At 46.5% G+C, this 21,738-nt stretch overlaps 1 protein-coding gene across 2 annotated transcripts in view; it reads right to left on the bottom strand.

The window, feature by feature from the left end:
• Positions 1–14,584, bottom strand: part of pter (phosphotriesterase related) — a 48,870-nt gene extending 34,286 nt beyond the window's left edge. For both annotated transcript variants that reach the window (XM_038798025.1, XM_038798026.1), the window contains exons 1-3: positions 14,471–14,584; positions 13,628–14,074; positions 219–484 (exon numbers count right to left, since the gene is read on the bottom strand). In XM_038798025.1, coding sequence (XP_038653953.1) covers positions 219–484; positions 13,628–14,059 — 698 coding nt within the window. In that variant the 5' untranslated portion in view covers positions 14,060–14,074; positions 14,471–14,584. The remainder of the gene's footprint in view (positions 1–218; positions 485–13,627; positions 14,075–14,470) is intronic.
• Positions 14,585–21,738: the final 7,154 nt, after the last annotated feature.

The raw sequence follows: 21,738 nt of genomic DNA, 5'->3' as shown, positions 1-21,738 counted from the left end.
TCTACTGCATTGTATTAGCTTCACAAATAAACATTCTTCTGCTATTTTGATTCAGTTTCCTAAACATACTAATTTCTGGATTAGTATTTTATAAAAGTCTGGTGCCTATTTTCCATAGGATAACCTCAGGCAAGTCAAATTTTATGTTTTTCCTTGAAAACAGTTATTTAAGAAGTCTTGGACATCAGCAATGCTCACGTCCAACATTCCCCACTTACCGATCTAGATGGGACATGACTGTTTTAGAGATATCAGCTCCAGCCTCCTGTAGTATTCGGACGATGTGGAAAGGCGAGTCACTATTTCGACCTGGGTGAATGATGACAGGGCAGCCAAGTTGTATCTGTGCCGCAGCTGTAGCTTGAAGAACCTTTCGCTCACTTTCCATCATTGGCCAAGAGCAGCCGATTTCTCCAATCACTCCACATTTGATGTCAGTGCCATCAGCTCCATGGAGAACTTCGTTGACTAGAATATCTGTTAACTAAAACAAACCAAACCTGATGGCATAAATAAACCAGAATCCCACAATAAATTATGCTGTTAAAAATAGAGCTCGTGACAAAGATGACTCACGTAAATTGCTCAATGATTTCAACATATTCCCCCCAACTACTCTCCTAATTCTGCTCCCATGTGGCTGATCAATCTCATCCATTTCCACATCTCAAATTTGGTGTTCCCACTTACCCCCCCCCATTACTGCTCAGATTTCTAACACTTCACACCCCAGCAACCTCATCACTTCCCCCAACCATTCACATCTTCATGTCCATCCCAATCCCTCCAACATCATCTTTGGATGTCACTCTCATTTTTGATCGTTCTTCACCTTTTGTGTATTCCTCTGCACCAATCAACGTCTAGCTCTGCCACTTCTCACCTGTGTTCTCAAATTTAAGGTCTACACCATCAGGGATGTATGATTTGTGGCTAACCTGGCCAATGACCATCAGATCTGGGACCTGTACAAACCGGGCGGGTTGCATCCGGGCAGAACTGGAACCAATGTCCTTGCGGGAGCTTTTGCTAGATCTGTTGGAGAGTATTTAAACTAGTGTGGCAAGGGGTTGGGATCCCAGGAGTAGGATCAGATAGGTCAAAATCAGATCAGGAAAATGGAGGTAGAACATTAGCTATCGAGGTAGAAGATGTAGCGATGGACTTGGAATTGCAGGAGAATCAGAGTTCAAAAATTCTCCAGCAAGGGAAAATGGTGGGGTTGAATGGTTTATATTTCAATGCAAGGATACTACAAACAAGGTAGATGAGTTAAGGGCTCAAGTAGACACATGTCAGCAGGATGTAATTTCTATAACGATAGCCTGGCTAAAGCAGTAGCAAAATTGGCAGCTCAATATCCCTGGTTATAGAGTCTTCAGACATGATAGAGTGGGGGATAAAAAAGGAGGGGGAGTAGTACTAATGGTTAAAGAATCAATTCCAGTTGTGAGAAGGGATGATTTACTAAATGGGTCAACAAACAAGACTTTATGGATTGAACTTAGAAATAGAAAAAGGGCAGCGGCACTACTGGTAATTTACTACAGACCCCCAAATAATGAAAGGGGGATAGAAGATCAAATATATAGGCAAATCTCTGCCTGCAAGAACAAGAGGGCAATAATAGTAGGAGACTTTAACTATCCCAATATCAACCAGGATAATAGAACATAGAACATAGAACGATACAGCGCAGTACAGGCCCTTCGGCCCTCGATGTTGCACCGACATGGAAAAAAAAAACTAAAGGCCATCTAACTACACTATGCCCTTATCATCCATATGCTTATCCAATAAATTTTTAAATGCCCTCAATGTTGGCGAGTTCACTACTGTTGCAGGTAGGGCATTCCACGGCCTCACCACTCTTTGCGTAAAAAACCCACCTCTGACCTCTGTCCTATATCTATTACCCCTCAATTTAAGGCTATGTCCCCTCGTGCTAGCCACCTCCATCCGCGGGAGAAGGCTCTCGCTGTCCACCCTATCTAACCCTCTGATCATTTTGTATGCCTCTATTAAGTCACCTCTTAACCTTCTTCTCTCTAACGAAAACAACCTCAAGTCCATCAGCCTTTCCTCATAAGATTTTCCCTCCATACCAGGCAACATCCTGGTAAATCTCCTCTGCACCCGTTCCAAAGCTTCCACGTCCTTCCTATAATGAGGCGACCAGAACTGTACGCAATACTCCAAATGCGGCCGTACCAGAGTTTGGTACAGCTGCATCATGACCTCATGGCTCCGGAACTCAATCCCTCTACCAATAAAGGCCAACACACCATAGGCCTTCTTCACAACCCTATCAACCTGGGTGGCAACTTTCAGGGATCTATGTACATGGACACCGAGATCCCTCTGCTCATCCACACTACCAAGAATTTTACCATTAGCCAAATATTCCGCATTCCTGTTATTCTTTCCAAAGTGAATCACCTCACACTTCTCCACATTAAACTCCATTTGCCACCTCTCAGCCCAGCTCTGCAGCTTATCTATGTCCCTCTGTAACCTGCAACATCCTTCCGCACTGTCTACAACTCCACCGACTTTAGTGTCGTCTGCAAATTTACTCACCCATCCTTCTGCGCCCTCCTCTAGGTCATTTATAAAAATGACAAACAGCAACGGCCCCAGAATAGATCCTTGTGGTACGCCACTCGTAACTGAACTCCATTCTGAACATTTCCCATCAACTACCACTCTCTGTCTTCTTTCAACTAGCCAATTTCTGATCCACATCTCTAAATCACCCTCAATCCCCAGCCTCCGTATTTTCTGCAATAGCCGACCGTGGGGAACCTTATCAAACGCTTTACTGAAATCCATATACACCACATCAACTGCTCTACCCTCGTCTACCTGTTCAGTCACCTTCTCAAAGAACTCGATAAGGTTTGTGAGGCATGACCTACCCTTCACAAAACCATGCTGACTATCCCTAATCATATTATTCCTATCTAGATGATTATAAATCGTATCTTTTATAATCCTCTCCAAGACTTTACCCACCACAGACGTTAGGCTCACCGGCCTATAGTTACCGGGGTTATCTCTACTCCCCTTCTTGAACAAAGGGACCACATTTGCTATCCTCCAGTCCTCTGGCACTATTCCTGTAGCCAATGATGACCTAAAAATCAAAGCCAAAGGCTCAGCAATCTCTTCCCTGGCTTCCCAGAGAATCCTAGGATAAATCCCATCCGGCCCCGGGGACTTATCTATTTTCACCTTGTCCAGAATTGCCAACACTTCTTCCCTACGCACCTCAATGCCATCTATTCTAATAGCCTGGGTCTCAGCATTCTCCTCCACAATATTATCTTTTTCTTGAGTGAATACTGACGAAAAGTATTCATTTAGTATCTCGCTTATCTCCTCAGCCTCCACACACAACTTCCCACCACTGTCCTTGACTGGCCCTACTCTTACCCTAGTCATTCTTTTATTCCTGACATACCTATAGAAAGCTTTTGGGTTTTCCTTGATCCTACCTGCCAAAGACTTCTCATGTCCCCTCCTTGCTCGTCTCAGCTCTCTCTTTAGATCCTTCCTCACTTCCTTGTAACTATCAAGCGCCCCAACTGAAACTTCACGCCTCATCTTCACATAGGCCTCCTTCTTCCTCTTAACAAGAGATTCCACTTCTTTGGTAAACCACGGTTCCCTCGCTCGACCCCTTCCTCCCTGCCTGACTGGTACGTACTTATCAAGAACATGCAATAGCTGTTCCTTGAACAAGCTCCACATATCCAGTGTGCCCAACCCTTGCAGCCTACTTCTCCAACCAACACATCCTAAGTCATGTCTAATGGCATCATAATTGGCCTTCCCCCAGCTATAACTCTTGCCCTGCGGGGTATACTTATCCCTTTCCATCACTAACGTAAAGGTCACCGAATTGTGGTCACTGTTTCCAAAGTGCTCACCTACCTCCAGATCTAACACCTGGCCTGGTTCATTACCCAAAACCAAATCCAAAGTGGCCTCACCTCTTGTTGGCCTGTCAACATATTGTGTCAGAAAACCCTCCTGCACACATTGTACAAAGAACGACCCATCCAATGTACTCGAACTATATCTTTTCCAGTCAATATTAGGAAAGTTAAAGTCTCCCATAACAACTACCCTGTTACTTTCGCTCTTTTCCAGAATCATCTTCGCCATCCTTTCCTCTACATCTCTAGAACTATTAGGTGGCCTATAGAAAACTCCCAACAGGGTGACCTCTCCTTTCCTGTTTCTAACCTCAGCCCATACTACCTCGGAAGAAGAGTCCCCATCTTGCATCCTTTCTACCACCGTAATACTGTCCTTGACTAGCAGCGCCACACCTCCCCCTCTTTTGCCCCCTTCTCTGACCTTACTAAAGCACCTAAACCCCGGAACCTGCAACAACCATTCCTGTCCCTGCTCTATCCATGTCTCTGAAATGGCCACAACATCGAAGTCCCAGGTACCAACCCATGCTGCCAGTTCCCCTACCTTATTTCGTATACTCCTGGCATTGAAATAGACACACTTCAAACCACAGACCTGAACACTGCCGCCCTCCTGCGAAGTCAAAACTGTGCTCCTGACCTCTCTACTCTCAATCTCTCGCACCCCAAAACTACAATCCAGGTTCCCATGCCCCTGCTGAATTAGTTTAAACCCCCCCAAAGAGTACTAACAAATCTCCCCCCCAGGATATTGGTGCCCCTCAGGTTCAGATGTAGACCATCCTGTCTATAGAGGTCCCACCTTCCCCAGAAAGAGCCCCAGTTATCCAGAAATCTGAATCCCTCCCGCCTGCACCATCCCTGTAGCCACGTGTTTAATTGCTCTCTCTCCCTATTCCTCATCTCACTATCACGTGGCACGGGCAACAACCCAGAGATAACAACTCTGTTTGTTCTCGCTCTGAGCTTCCATCCTAGCTCCCTAAAGGCCTGCCTGACATCATTGTCCCCTTTCCTACCTATGTCGTTAGTGCCAATGTGGACTACGACTTGGGGCTGCTCCCTCTCCCCCTTAAGGACCCGGAAAACACGATCCGAGACATCACGTACCCTTGCACCTGGGAGGCAACATACCAAACGTGAGTCTCTCTCGCTCCCACAAAATCTCCTATCTGTGCCCCTGACTATTGAGTCCCCAATTACTAATGTTCTACTCCTTTCCCCCCTTCCCTTCTGAGCAACAGGGACAGACTCCGTGCCAGAGGCCCGTACCCCATGGCTTACCCCTGGTAAGTCGTCCCCCCCACAAGTATCCAAAACGGTATACTTGTTACTCAGGGGAACGACCGCAGGGGGTCCCTGCACTGACTGCTTCTTCCCAGTCCCTCTTACAGTTACCCATCTATCTCCAGTCTTTGGCGTAACTACTTCCCTGAAGCTCCTATCTATGACCCCCTCTGCCTCCCGAATGATCCGAAGTTCATCCAGCTCAAGCTCCAGGTCCCTAACACGGTTTTTGAGGAGCTGGAGTTGGGTGCACTTCCCACAGATGAAATCAGCAGGGACACTGACGGCTTCCCTCACCTCAAACATTCTGCAGGAGGAGCATTGTACTGCCTTCCCTGACATCCCCTCTAGATTAAAAAAAAAACAAGAAAAAGAAAAAGAAAGGAAGAGCTTACCTGATATTACCTCAAACCCTGATCCCGCTGAAAGGTAAGCAAATTTAAAGGCACTCACTCACCTTCACGACAGGCCCCTGCTCCCGCTTCCCAACCACCGTGGGGTGGGGGGGTTGGTTAGAGGAGGAGGTAGGGTGGGAAACACTCACAAAGTGTTTCGGGTTTAACTGTCACTTGCCAACAGCCCCTCCACAAACCACCTTCAACTTAGGCTGACCGCACTGCACGTATGCAAATTTCCCCAGAACAGCTGATCAGTAGCTCTGCTCTGCTGCCCTCTGCTGGTTGCTTGCCTTTACTCAAACTCCTTGGGTCTTCTTCGCAGGTTCACCTTCAACTTAGGCTGACCGCACTGCACGTATGCAAATTTCCCCAGAACAGCTGATCAGTAGCTCTGCTCTGCTGCCCTCTGCTGGATAATGGGGCACTGATGGAGAAAAAGACTTGCAGTATGTCCAGGAAACATTTTTCAACCAATTAGTGACAAATCCAACGAGAAGAGATGCAATTCTAGACCTAGTCTTGGGGAACAAAGAACGGCAAGTAGATGAAGTGACAGCTGGCAACCATATCGGGGATAGTGACCACAATTCAGTTAGATTCAGTACTACCATAGAATAGAGATAAAGCAGGAATAAAAATTTAGTACTAAGGGAGGGCAAATTTTGCAGAAATGAGAATTGGCTGAGGTGGACTGGCCAGCACTGCTAGAGGATAAATCAGTGACAAACCAGTGGGAAGTGCGAAAAGGAGGAATCCTAAATGTACAAAATAGACATTGCCCCTCCAGAAATTAGAAAGGTACTGCCAAATCTAGACCCCCCCCCCCACCCCCCACCCCACCCTGGTTGTCTAGAGGAATACAGGGGAGGATCAAATAGAAAAAGAAAGCATATGACAGGCACAAAGAGTTAATCAATGTAGATAGCCCAGATGAATATAAGACATTCAGGGATGAAGTCAAAAAGGAAATCAAAGAGAGGGCATGAAAAAACATTCGCGAGTAAAGTTAAACAAAACCCAAAGATATTTTACCAATATAGTAATGGTAAATAGTTACCGTAGTTAAGGAAAAGGGACCCATCAGAGATGAAGAAGCGAACTTGTGTGTAGATACAGACAGAGGCTGTGGCAAGGGGGGGGGGGGGGGGAGGAGTTTTCAATCAATATTTTGCCTTCATGTTTACAAAGGAAAAGAATGATGCAGATATAGTAACCCAAGTGGAACACTGAGATGTTGGACGGGATAAGTATGAAGAGAGAGGACGTACTCGAAGGATTGGAATCCTTGAAAGTTGATAAGTCGCTAGGGTCAGATGGATTGTTTCGAAGCTACTAATGATGGCGGTAAGGGAGGAGATAGCAGATGCTCCGAGGATGATTTTCCAATACTCACTAGATACAGGAGAGATACCGGTGGACTGGAGAAATGCAAACATGGTTCCATTGTTTAAAAAAGGATCAAAGGAAATGCCAAACAATTATAGGCCAGCTAGTCTTATGTCAGTAGTGGGCAAATTACTAGAATCAATCCCGAGAGATAGGATTAACTGTCATATAGGAAGGCATTGACTAGTCAGGGATAGTCAGCATGGATTAAAGGAAGGTCTTGCCTCACAAATTTGATTGAATTCTTTGAGGAAGTAATAAGAAGGGTTGATGAAAGTAGTGCAGTGGACGTTGTGTATGTGGATTTCAGCGAAGGCGTATGGCAAAATCCCATGTGGCAGATGGGTCAAGAAAGTGAAAGCCGTTGGGATACAGGGCAATGTGGTGAACAGGATAAAAAGTTGGCTTAGTAACAGGAAACAAAGGTAATGGCCGATGGATGCCCTTGCAATTGGAAAGTTGATTCAAGCGGTGTTCCACAGGGATCGGTGTTGGGACCCTTACTGTTTGTGTTATATATTGACAATTTGGATGTGAATGTGGGGAGCATGATTAGGAAATTTGCAGATGACACAAAGATTGGCCGAGTGATGGACAGTGTAGAAGATAGCTACAATCTCCAGAATGACATACATGGATAGATGGTGTTGGCGATAAAGTGGCAGATGGAATTTCTTTTTAAATTTTAGAGGACCCAATTAATTTTTTCCAATTAAGGGGCAATTTAATGTGGCCAATCGACCTCGCCTGCACATCTTTGGGTTGAGGGGGCGAAACCCACACAAACACGGGGAGAATGTGCAAACTCTACACGGCCAGGGATCGATCCTGGGACCTTGGCGCCGTGAGGCAGCAGTGCTACCCACTGTGCCACCGTGCTGCCCTGTGGCAGATGGAATTTAACACAGAAGTGTGTGGTCATGTATTTAGCGAGGTCAAACAGTTATAGAGTATACAATAAATGGGAATATACTAACAGGGGTAGATGAAGTGAGAGATCTTGGTGTACAAGTAAACAGGTCCCTAAAGACAGCAGTTCAAGTAGACAAGGTTATTAAGATTAGACAAGGTTATTAAGAAAGCATATGGAATGCTCTCCTTCATTGACAGAGGTATAGAATATAAAAGTAAGGATATAGTGTTGGAATTGTATAAACTCTTGTTAAGCCACAAGTGGAATATTGTGTGTAGTTCTAGTCACCAAATTACAGGAAGGATGTAATTGCTCTGGAGAGCGCATAAGAGGTTCACAGAATGTTTCCAGAGCTAGAAAAGTGCAGCTACGAGGAGATGTTGGGGCTATTTTCCTTTAGGCTGTGGGGTGACTTAATTGAGGTGCACAAAATTATGAGTGGAAGAGATAGAGTGGACAGGATAAAATGGTTTCCCATGGTGGACGATTCTAGAACCAGGGGACATAGATTTAAGATAAGAGGCAGAGGTGTAGAGGGAACATGAGGAGGATTTTTTTTTTTTTATACACAGAAGGTAGTGGGAGTCTGGAATTCACTGCCCAAGTTGGTGGTGGACGCAGAGACCCTGAACTCTTTAAAAAGTACCTGGATCTGCACCTTAAGTGTTGTAAGCTGCAGGGCCATGGGCCGGGTGCAGGAAGATGGGACTAGAAAGGGCATCTGGGTGTCTGCGGGCGGGCATGGACAAGGTGGGCTGAATAGCCTCCTTCTGGGCTGTAACTTTTCTAGGATTCTATGACCTGGAAAAATAATGCCATTCCCTCTTCACATTAGAACCACATCATTATTTCGAGGGAATAAAGGAAATCACAACCTTCCGAACTAGAAGCTACCTCCTTCTAGTTCATTTACAGGTTTTCAGCATTCACACATCTAACTCCAGCTTCCTACAACCTCTATGTCCTCCATAACCACTCACAGTTCACCTCCACCAGCTTAAAACATACCAAACTACAACGTCTCTCCTATTTTCACCCAGCTCTCACTAAATGTCACTCTTCGATGTGATCAATCTCTTATTTCCTTGACTCTGGTTATTCAGTTATCCCTCCTCAGTCCTCAAGCATCATCCACTGCTCTTCCTCAGGAAATATTTCCTCTCCTTTTTGAAGCCACCACAATCACCCAACTGTTTTTTTCTTTGAATGCTCAAACCGCTACCCCATTGACAATCTTCCTTTACTCTCGAAAAGTTTGATGTCCGTTATTACCACCTAACTGCGCGCCACCCTCCTGTGCGCTTAACCCCCTCAGCAGCTCTTATTGCATCCCATCCACTTCATTGTTGTTTGGCTGCCTAGCGAATAAACCAGAATTTTTTGCATTCAACATTGAAAAGAATGACAACATCCTATTTAGCTTCCTGCATAATTGCTACATCTTGACCCGATTCTTTCACCTTCCTGAATATCTATTCACGTTTAGCACAACTCTACGCAACCATTATTTGCTACTTGGCTCTACGATACAAATCAAAAAAGTATCCTGTCTATTGCCAAGACCAGTCGCTTCCACTTAGGAGATATTGTCTCTAACATTACCTCACCTCAAATGTCTTTGACTACTTCATCCACATTGCTGTTAACTCTAACTTTGCTGCACCTCTCCCAAATTCACAATGACTTTGTCTTCATTGTCTTAGGCAACCAAAGGGGTTATGACGAGGAATAACACGAGTGAGAAATAGGAAGCTGCCAAGGATGACATCTGGTGGCATACTAAGTAACCTTTCAAGATTTGGAGAAGCTGTTGTAGATTGTATGGTGGCTACAGTGGACAGGTAAAGAAAGAATTTGTAGCGTTATTGCGCCAGTATGTCAATAAAATGCATCTTCAGAACCTGCTGTCTGCCAAGGGTCGTCTTTGGTCAATTCTAAAAGTGTAATTAAATGCCCATGTTTCTGTGCTCACCTTTACTTCAGTGTCATGAACAAGACTATTTCATTGTGGTGATTGAGTTCTGCGAAATAAAATGCACATTTCCTTTATGCCTTCCTGGAGCTATAGTAAACTGATGGAGGAGAGAGGTCATAAAACACAATCTGTAAATCCACACACACATGCAGTGTGCACACACTACAGCTACAGGGTCACAATGACAGTTCTGGGCCATCTGCAATAACCTGGTGGCAGTGATCCACATCAACCAATGATATTTCATGTTGCTATTCTTTGATGGTTCTCATTTCAACTCTGTTTCGTTAAGGTGAGGAACTGACGTGGTCAGGTTCCTGAGCTCAATAGGGCAACGATATTCAATTAAAATCCCTTGGTGCTCCTCTGTTCCCGAATCCTTTCAATTCTATGTGTTACTATAATTGTACATGAGAAGAACATTTAATATTGTAACACATAGGGGCAACATGTAGGAGGATGTCACACGTTGGATTGCTTCCACCAGAGTCCTTGGATTTTGTCCTTCACCCACCCTTTGAGGAAAATTTGATTGGAAACAAATTGATCGTTGGTTATGAAAGGATGTCTAAAAGCCAAAGAATACTTTGAAGTAAGGTGCGAGAGCCAGTCCGCCAGCTGGGTCGAGTTCAGTGAGGAGTGCTGTGGGGGGAAAGATGGCAGACTTGAGCTCTCGGGTCACGATGAAAGCACTGGCGGAAGTGACGGTGGCTGAGGTTGAGAAGCAGTTCAACAAGCATTTGAGGGAAATGCTGGAGAGAATTAAGCAGTCCGTGGAAGACTCGTTGGCCCCAATGAGGGAGGCGATTGGGAAGACGTTGGAGATGTTGCGGGAGCATGGTGAGGTGTTAATGAGGTGGAGCAGCACTCTCGAGGCACAGCGATCATCTCTCGTCTTTGGAAGCCGAGTTGTTGAAGGTGGAGGACAGGAATAAGGGCCTGAGAGCAAAGGTTGGAGGATCTGTGAAATGGTCCCGGCAGCTGAACGTATCGTGGGGCTGCCAGAGGGTAAGGAGGACCCGAGGCCGACGGAGTACTTTTTAGCAATGTTTGGGCAGCTGTTGGGGGTGGAGGAAGAACCCTCCCCTTCAGCTGGATAGGGCACACCAATCGCTCTGGCTGAAGCCACGGGCCAATGAGCCACCTAGAGCTGTGATAGGTTGCTTTTACAGCTAACAGATGAAGGAGAAGGTGCTGTTTATACTAGTTCATAGTATAAACTACTATACTAGTTGAATAGTATTCAACTATTACATGGGGCTGATTGGTGGGGTTAAAAACTGGCAGCAGGGAATTGGTGGACCATTGTGCACTCCGTGATCTATTCCCACCAGTTTACCATCTCCAAAAGATGAGAATCGGCCCTAAAGGGATATTGGGTGGGCAGTGTAATGGGAGGCTGATCTATTCCTGCTGATTTTATATCCGCACTGAAAATTATCTCCCTACCAGTTGCACTTGAGATTAAAAATAATGCCCTTCAAACTGATTTTCTCTGCAGCTATATTTGAACAAAGTGACAACCTGAATGGTACATTAGCTACCAAGTCCATAGCAATCGGGACAAAAGTTTGGCATCTAAATGTTTGTTGGAACAAGCCTCCTTGGCTCAGATCATAGATGGAACTGGCCTGCCTGATTGTTGGATAGAAAACAAGCTTCCTTCCCCAATGAGGGGGCTAGCAGTTATCCTGTTCAGTCTCTTTGTATCCCATCCTGTCTACATGTCTAAAATTCCTTGCCTTTCGAAGTTATCATTTGTATAGCCCACTGATCTCTGGCAAACAATATTCCTGATATGGCCATTCTAACATCTGTATCTAGATGCCTGCTAATCTTACTAGGCAAAACAAATCATTCTTCTGCTAGATGCCTGCTAGTCTTGTTACTTGTGTGTTATTTTGTTTTCATCTCATTTTAACCTCGCTAATTTACCAATTTCCTTACACCTGTCATAATTTATTTACATTCATGGCAGAGATCAAAAGTAGCAGTTTGGTCAGCTGAACATTGTTATCTCTAGGATCCAATTACCTATCTGTCATACTCAGAAGAGACGTGCTCTAGAGAAACATAATAAAATATGATTTGCCAACACTGCTTTCATACCATGTGTATTAGGTGCACCTTGGAATCAACACTGCATTATGTGTTCAAGTGCAAATATCAGACTTGTGGAAGTCCATAGAATCATCTTGTAAGTCTCCTCTGTACTCTCGCTGTAGATTGGTATCTCAAATTGTGCACAATACTCCAGCTGAGGCCTAGCCAGAAACATTTACAGGTTTATTGCGATTTTGTTCTTTTAATATTCAACACCCTTTATAAAAATACAAAGCATCCAATTTACTTTCTTAACCACCTTATCTGCTACTCATTCTCTCCTGGTTATTGACTACAAAGACAAATTTGATATAATCTGAAAACTTCAATATTGCCTATTTCAAGTCCATGCATTTATACATAACAAGAAATATAATGGTCCCAATACCAACCCTTGGAAGATCCCAATGCCAACCCTTGGAAGATCCCAATGCATACTTCGCTGCAGCCAGATAAGCATTCATTCCCACTACTCTGACTCCGATTCCTTTGTCAGTTACATATTCAAGTTATCACTACCTTTTAATGCTTCTATCGTTTTCCTTAAACCTGTTATGTGGTTCTTTATCAAATGTCAAGATTTCTTAAGAGATATTTTTATTCCTTGTGCCAATAAAGTTTTGGTTGCTGCTGGAGAGGTTTCTCTGCATTTTGTTAATAATTGTGATATGTGGCAGAACTTAACCTGTCTGATAATACTTCACCTATTTCTGTTAATATGTTTGTTATCCATTTATTTCAGGTCTCACTGGGGCAGGTCGATTGGTTTACACAGCTGGTTTGTGTTGCCTTGCAAGAGAGGCTGTTGACCATGTGGCCCAGTAAATTGGTGAAATGTTGTAAAAATCTATGGAGGGCTGTAGGTATGAAGGAAAGGGGACAGCATGATTCTTTCTCCCTTTTCCCATGCCCTGCAGAAGTTTAAAAGAAACCCTGCTCTGGGTGAAAACTCATGTTTTGATATTGAAAATTACTCGGGGAAAGATGACTGTTTGGTGTGGACCACCCTATGGGTGGCACGATAGCATAGTGGGTAGCACTGTTGCTTCACAGCTCCAGGGTCCTAGGTTCTTTTGCAGGCTTGGGTCACTGTCTGTGTGAAGTTTGCACATTCTCCCCGTGTCTGGGTGGGTTTCCTCCAGGTGCTCCGGTTTCCTCCCACAAGTCCCAAAAGACGTGCTGTTAGGTAATTTGGACATTCTGAATTCTTCCTGTACCCAAACAGGCGCCGGAATGTGGCGACTAGGGGCTTTTCATAGTAACTTCATTGCAGTGTTAATGTAGACATGATGTGGTGATGCTGGCGTTGGACTGGGGTGAGCACAGTAGGAAGTCTTACAACACCAGGTTAAAGTCCAACAGGTTTGTTTCGAATCATTAGCTTTCCTAGCGCAGCACAAACCTGCTGGACTTTAACCTAGTGTTGTAAGACTTCTTACAGTGTTAATGTAAGCCTACTTGTGACAATAAAGATTATTATACCCCACCTGTTCAGTGCTGTTGGTTTTCTGTCTCGCAATAACCCAATTGGGGATAAAAACAAGGGGATATTTGTACCCATCATGACGGCCAGTGTGTATCTGCCCATGGCCCTGATTTCGCCCCAGTTATAAACACTCACCTTCTCCACGGTCGTGTTCCGAGTTACACAGGAGTGGGTTTCACCCACGTAGAAACCTGCCCCAGAAATGATGTGAACTCCGGTTTCTTGGGAAAGGCGCTGGAGCGTCTTCACATCCCGGAAGATCCCGGTTGTTGTGTTCTCCACCATGGTCCCACCGCCCACTTCCTTAAAATGCACGAGTTCCTCTTTGACCGCCTTGATCTCCTCGTTCAGCAGCAGATTGCCCCTGTGACTGTATGGGTGCTGTTTCAACCAGTATAAGTTCTTCATGACCATGGGCATTTCGGAGCACGCCTCTTGGCCCCGGGGCGGCGGCGAGTAACAGAAAGCAAAAGACATGGTCAAGTGCTCGTGGGTCAGGGTACGGCCCATCTGCCCGGGATCGATCAGACCCCGCACAGTCTGAACCTTCCCACTCAGCTCCTGCATGGTCTTCAACTGCACCTGAAAACGGAAGAGCAAGCAGTCGATGAGCTGTAGCTTCTTTACCGGCCCGTCCCCACTAGTGAGAGAGAGAGGCTATGCTGAACTCCACACTTATCTTATTTCCAGAAGGAACAGTTTAAAGTCACAAGGCGGCTGCACATTAACGCTGACACCGGAGTTTTAACAACCTTTGCGAGCGACAGATTAAAGCACACGTGATAATCTGGCTGACTCTCAGAACAGCCCCTGAACACAACCTCCCGTGGAGAGAAAGTAAGTGCAAACAAATAGTGTCATTCTTTTAGTTCTGCTGGACACTGCAGCTGTGCTGTGCAACTGAACTGAGTAACGTTAGTGCTGCAATCTTTAATTTAAAAAAAGTAGCTCTACAGTATTAATGTCTGAAATCCATACCCCAGTTGCACGAGTCGAGGTGCTGTCCTACTGTTAATCACCAGTCTCCAGGTTGAAAGTCCAGTCCTGTCAATCACGAGTCCCAGCTTCTCTTCCGCGATCCCTGCTGCTCACACTCTCGCGAGATTCTTGCTGCACTTTGCCCCTTAAGCTTTAGTTTGTGTGTTGGTGTATGTAATTTGATAATGTATGTGTGCACTAAGTTATATCATAGACTATTTTAATATTGAAATGTTAGGGTGATCTTCCTCACTAGAAGTAAATATTCCTCAGCTGCTTCATCCATGAACTTCCTTCTGATATAAGGTCAGGAGTGGGGATCATAGAATATACAGTGCAGAAGGAGGCCATTTGGCCCATCGAGTCTGCACCGGCTCTTGGAAAGAGCACCCTACCCGAGGTTGACACCTCCACCCTATCCCCATAATCCAGTAACCTCACCCAACACTAAGGGCAATTTTGGACACTAAGGGCAATTTATCATGGCCAATCCACCTAACCTGCACATAGAACATAGAACATAGAACAGCACAGAACAGGCCCTTCGGCCCTCAATGTTGTGCCGAGCCATGATCACCCTACTCAAACCCACGTATCCACCCTATACCCGTAACCCAACAACCCCCCCCCCCCCCTTAACCTTACTTTAATTAGGACACTACGGGCAATTTAGCATGGCCAATCCACCTAACCTGCACATCTTTGGACTGTGGGAGGAAACCGGAGCACCCGGAGGAAACCCACGCACACAGGGGGAGGACGTGCAGACTCCGCACAGACAGTGACCCAAGCCGGAATTGAACCTGGGACCCTGGAGCTGTGAAGCAATTGTGCTATCCACAATGCTACCGAGTTGTTTGCGGATGAAGCAATTGTGCTCTCCACAATGCTACCGTGCTGTTTGTTGTAGCCACCTGGGTTGGCCACTTCCCGATTCCAAAATGGATGCCCACTAAGAATGCAGGGAAATTCAGCCAGACACAGGAAAACAAGCAGGTACAAGGGTTCGTGAGTATTAGGACTTGCAGAAACCCAGACAGAACTGAAACCAGCAACTATCGGCATATTAATGAGCGATCCCCGGGAACAATTGGAAACATTAAGAGTAATCAAGACCAAACCAGACTTCCCGGCGCCAGTGGGAGCCAGGACAAAGGAAGGCCAACGGACACCTAGGAACCGCCCAGCGATCAGGGAACAGCTCCAGTATTGGAGAAATCGATTCAATTGATTGGAACTTAATCCAATCAATTGGAACCAGGTACGGGGTCCGCCCAAAAGGGCGCAAAGCCCCTGGGGACTATAGAGTCCCCAAGTTCAATTCGTCCTTCTTGGCAGGGTCTCTCAGCAGCTCGAACCAACCCTTGACCGTGACTCTCAACAAGGAGAGACCTGCCTAGCAGCTGCACCAACCAAGTAAGTCTCCAGTCAATGCACGCTACGAGATAGGTGCTCCTAGCTACTAGTCCATACCAGCTTGAAGCCTGCAGACTCAGAATTGAATGAAAGGCCATTGTTCCCCTGACCTGGTGGGCCTTCTCCAAAGCTAAGTATTGGCCTTTTAGTGTTAGAGATAGTCTAGTGAGTAGAGTTTTATGCATGAGTAGTGATTGACTGTGTATATAATAAATGTGTTTTGATTTGAACCTTACTAACTGGTGTATTGAGTTATTGATCAGCACTTGAACTTGAACCTCGTGGTGGTATCATAAAGATACCTGGCGAGTCTAGAGCAAGGTGATTAAACAGAGCAATTAAGTACAAACACAATTAGCAACGTTGCGGATGACTGCACAATGTTCAGCACCATTCGCAACTCCTCAGATACTGAGGCAGTAATGCAAATCCAGCAAAACCGGGACAGCATCCAGGCTTGGGCTGACAGGTGGCAAGTAACACACACGCCCCACAAAATGCCAGGGAATGACCATCTCCAATAAGAGAGAATCAAACCATCGTCCCTTGACATTCAGTGGCATTATCATCACTGACTCCCCCACTTTGTAACTGGACTAGTCATATAAGTACTGTGGCTACAAGAACAGGTCAGAGATTAAGAATCCTGCAGCGAGTAACTCACCTGATCCCCCCCCCCCCCCCCCCCAAAAAAAAAAGCCTGTCCACCATCTACAAAGCACAAGTCAGGAGTGTAATGGAATACTCTCCACTTGCCTGGATGAGTGCAGTTCCAACAACACTTAAGAAACTTGACACTATCCAGGACAAAGCAGCCTGCTTGATTGGCACCCCACCCACCACCTCCGACAAACAGTGGCAGCCGTGTGTACATCTACAAAATGTACTGCAGGAATTCACCAAGGTTCCTTAGACAAAACCTTCCAAGCTCATGACCACTACCACCTAGGAGGACAAGGAAACCAGATACATGGGAACCCCACCACCTGGAAATTCCCTTCCAAGTCACTCACCATCTTGACTTGAAAATATATCACTGTTCTTTTGCTGTCGCAGGGACAACATCCTGGAACTCCCTCCCTAACAGCGCAGTGGGTGTACCTATATCACAGGGACTGAAGCGGTTCAAGAGGGCAGCTCACCACCACCTCCTCAAGGGCAAATAGGGATGGGTGACAAATGCTGGCCCAGCCAGCGATACTCACGTCTCATAAAAATGAAATTCATAAATGTAAAAAGTAACATGCTCCTCTTTGATACTAATTCCCCATTGTCTTTAACATATGCAGTGAGTTATTTTTGCATTTCCACATGGAGCTTTTGTCAAAATATCACAGAAAGAATGGAAGGAACGCAAATCTTTGGCCCATCCAGTCGATATAAATGTTGAAATAGCTGTGGTGAACGTTCTGTCCTTTTCCTTCATCTGTTTACTGAGCTGTTTACTTGTGCTGGTGCCCACCTCAGTAATATAAAGCACATTGTGGAAATCATGGTCTGATGGGTCTACATAGGACTAGGTACAATTCTGAAGGATAATGGGAAAACTGGCTCTTCCTATTCTTTGCAATCCAATATAATAAAAATAAAATACTACGATGCTGGAAATCTGAAATGAAGGCAGAAAATGTTAGAAAACCTCAATAGGTTGAGAAGCATCTGTTGAGGGGGAAACAGTTAATGTTTCGCGTCTGCATGATTCTCCTTCAGAGCTAAAGAGAGGGAGAAGTATGATGAATTATATATTGTGTAAGAGGGGGTGGAACAGCTGGAATAAAGTTCGAAGGTCAGTGATAGGTGGCAGCTCAGAGAGTTTGCAACAAAGATGTGCAGGACACAAGAGAACAAACAACAAAGAAAAGTACAGCTCAGGAACAGGCCCTTCGGCCCTCCAAGCCCCTGCCGACCATGCTGCCTGTCTAAACTAAAATATTCTACACTTCCTGGGTCCGTATCCCTCTTTTCCCATCCTATTCATGTATTTGTCAAGATGCCCCTTAAATGTCACTTTCATCCCTACTTCCACCACCTCCCGGGTCTGGCAGCAAGTTCCAGGCACCCACTACCCTCTGTGTAAAAAAAACTTGCCTTGTACATCTCCTTTAAACCTTGCCCCTCGCACCTTAAACTTATGCCCCCTAGTAATTGACCCCTCTACCCTGGGGAAAAGCCTCTGACTATCCACTCTGTCTATGGCCTCCATAATTTTGTAGACCTCTATCAGGTCGCCCCTCAACCTCCGTCGTTCCAGTGAGAACAAACCAAGTTTATTCAACTGCTCCTCATAGCTAATGCCCTCCATACCAGACAACATCCTGGTAAATCTCTTCTGCACCCTCTCTAAAGCCTCCACATCCTTCTGGTAGTGTGGCGACCAGAATTGAACACTATACTCCAAGTGTGGCCGAACTAAGGTTCTATACAGCTGCAACATGATTTGCCAATTCTTGTACTCAAGAGGATATATACTCAAAGAGGAAGCACTAATGGCAGTGTGATGCACTGTGGGAGGTGCTGATAGTGACATGGTGGGGGGGCGGTGGTGAAGGGAAGATGTGTTTCATGGTAACATCATGTTGGAGTTGGCGGAAATGGCAGAGGGTGATTCTTTTTATGGAGGCTAGTGAGATAAAAAGTGAGGACAAGAGGGACGCTATCATGGTTCTGTGAGGAAGGGGAGGGGATGAGGACAGAGGTGTGGTAAATGGATCAGACGCAGTTGGGTGTTCTGTTGACCATAGGTATACAGGTTTGTAGTCTTACCCCTAAGTCTATACTGTGTGCTGCACCCATGCCAACTTAACTGGTGCCTGGCCTTACGGGCCCTAACGCTACGCTTAGGTGGATCCCCAAACAGTACATCAGGAGTGGAGGTGGTCTGCTGTGATTACCGCCCTGCGGCCTTGGTCCCCTTTGGTAGCCGACATTTGCGGCGACCGAGCCTGGATGTGCCACCACTCTCCTGGTCTGTGCCACGTCACTCAGTGACTGTGCCACCATTCGCTGCGTCTGTGCCATATCAGCCAGTGACTGCACCACCTCCCTCTGGGTCTGTGCCATATCAGCCAGTGACTGCACCACCTCCCTCTGGGTCTGGCTCAGGTCAGCCAGTGACTGGTCAATGATGCCAATACCCTTAGTCATGACTTGCTGTGACTGGGTCACGCACTGGAACCCCGCTGTAATGTCCAGGTGGCCTGAGTACATGTACTGGGCCTTGACCCCTGCCTGTACAAAGTCCTCCAGGCCTTTGGACAACTTGACCCATGACCGAAACCTTCACCCCCAAGGCCTCCACCTCGAATGCCACCTGTGCGATGTTGGTCTGGGTGGCACACATTGTCGGCACCACCTCCACCTGCTGTACCACTGCACTTGCGTGTTTCACACCAGATCGTGCACCAGGAGACACTGACTGAAGTGCCCAACTGGTGTTTGTGTCTGAAATGGTGGAGGGAGTACGAGAAAACTGAGTCGAGAAGTCAGTGTCGTCCCCGGAATGGTGCTCTGGAGTGTCTCATGCTATGGTTTGAGGGCTCCTGACATTGTCTGTGTCCTCTTTCCCGCTGCTATCCAGTTGGGGTTGGGGTTGGGGTTCGGGTCGAGGGTGGGGGCGGGGCACCAGAAGGTCCCGCCTCATCGCTAGGTGATCCTGCAAGACACAAGACATGACACACGATTGGATCGCGAATTGGGTGGTGGGTTGTGGTAGAAGGGGGGCAGTGTGGTGGTGGAGAGGGGTGTGGGGGTGGGTGGTGGTGGTAATGGTGGAGGGGGATCTGAGGGGGCGGGTGACACATGTTCCATGGGCAACCACAACTCAATGGAGTCTCACTTGCTCTTTTAATTGATTGATTCATTTGATTTATTGTCGCATATACCCAAGTACAGCAAAAAGTAATTTTCTGCAGCCGAGGGAACGTACATAGAATGTACATAGTAGACAAAAGAATAATCAACAGAGAACATTGACAAATGGTACATTGACAAACAGTGATGGGTTACAGTGCGGAACAAGGAGCCACACAAATCAAATACATGAGCAAGAGCAGCATAGGACGTCATGAATAGTGTTCTTGCAGGTAACAGATCAGTCCGAGGGGGAGTCATTGAGGAGTTTTGTAGCTGTGGGGAAGAAGCTGTTTCTATGTCTGGATGTGCGAGTCTTCAGACTTCTGTATCTTCTGACTGATGGAAGGGTCTGGAAGAAGGCAATGCCTGGGTGGGAGGGGTCTCTGATAATGCTGTCTGCCTTCCTGAGGCAGCGGGAGGTGTATACAGAATCAATGGGAGGATGGCAAGCCTGTGTGATGCATTGGGCTGAGTTCACCACACTCTGAAGTTTCTTGCGATCTTGGGCTGAGCAGTTGCCATACCAGGCTGTGATGCAGCTGGATAGGATTCTCTCTATCGCACATCTGTGGAAGTTTGTGAGAGTTGATGCAGGCATACCAAGTTTCTTTAGCTTCCGTAGGAAGTCGAGACGTTGTCGGGCTTTCTTGACTGTTGCATCAACATAAGTGGACCAGGGCAGACTATCGGTGATGGTGACCCCCAGGAACTTAAAGCTATCGACCATCTCCACTTCGGAGCCATTGATGCAGATGGGAGTGTGTGTTGTGATACGCTTCCTGAAGTCAATGATCAGTTCTGTAATGCTGACCTCCACTTTAGCGACTGCCCTCTCTCCGGGCCTGCCAACCGGATTCAGTGCCCGCCGCTCCACTGTACTGAGGGGGTTCCCCCTCCAGAATTTTCTCTCTCCTGGCAGTTGTGGGTCACATTTCCTGGAGGGGCTGGGGAGACAGAAAGCACACAGTGTGAGACAGTTGGACACATGAAGCACAGGCGTAGGTAGCTCGTAGCCTTTGTGGCAGTCGGTATGGGTGCTGGCATGTGGTGCAGGGTGGGGTACGCGTACACCCGCCTGTGGGTGGGATTTGCTCACCCTCTTGGTTATGGGGAGGGGTGGGGAGGGTTGGGTGTTTGGGACAGGGGTTGGTTGCAGGGGCACAATGCTGCCTACTCACCCTGGCCACCTGAGGTCGTGCAACTTCTTCCTACACTGCTGTCTGGTTCTGGCGGTGGGTCCACGGCCTCTGCCACCAGCGTCCAGGCCTGGTGTATGGCAGCAGGTGGCAGGTTCCTTTCCACCCTGGGGTACAGGATGGTCTGCTTCTCCTCCACAGCGTCAAGCAGGATCTCCAGCTCCGTGTCCGTAAACCAAGGTGTTGCTCTTCTTGCTACCATCTTGTTTCTGCGATGAGTATGTGTGTGGGGAGTGGATTGCTAAAATGCTACAGTTTGCCAGCCTCTCGAGTGTCAATCCTGACTCTGGCGCATCTGACACGGTTTCCCATTGGAATCGATCGTGTTCCATGTGGCATTGGTGCTAGCCCATTAATGGTTGTGGAATTGCTCCAGGAGCAGTGCCCATTTTGCTGTTGTAGAAATCCACTGATTCTGTCGCTGCGTCAGCACTTAGTCTCTGAAACAGAGAATCCTGCTCCAGGCCCACCTGCAAAGAAAATGGCTCCATTGAAAACAAAGGCAAGGGACGTCATCACCAAATGTAATTAACAGTTGGAGAGCTGGGTGGAACACTACCTCGAGTTGTACCCTGGAAGAAATTGTCACTGAGGAAGCTCGGGACACCATAGAAAGCCTATCTGCCATGGGCAGAGCTGGATATCAAACCCAGAAGTGTGGAAGGTTAGTAAAGGTATGAACTCACCATGGGCAAAGCTCCAGATGCTGATGCTATACCACCTAAACGCATGAAGCATAGGCAATCAGCACTCCTGCGGCATCTGCATGAACATCTCTGTCTTTGCTAGAGGGATTAATCAGTG

This window comes from Scyliorhinus canicula, chromosome 5 (assembly GCF_902713615.1).
Source record: "Scyliorhinus canicula chromosome 5, sScyCan1.1, whole genome shotgun sequence".
Lineage (NCBI taxonomy): Eukaryota > Metazoa > Chordata > Chondrichthyes > Carcharhiniformes > Scyliorhinidae > Scyliorhinus > Scyliorhinus canicula.
Note: the sequence above shows the minus strand (reverse complement) of the source record. Positions and strands in the feature narration are given on the sequence as shown.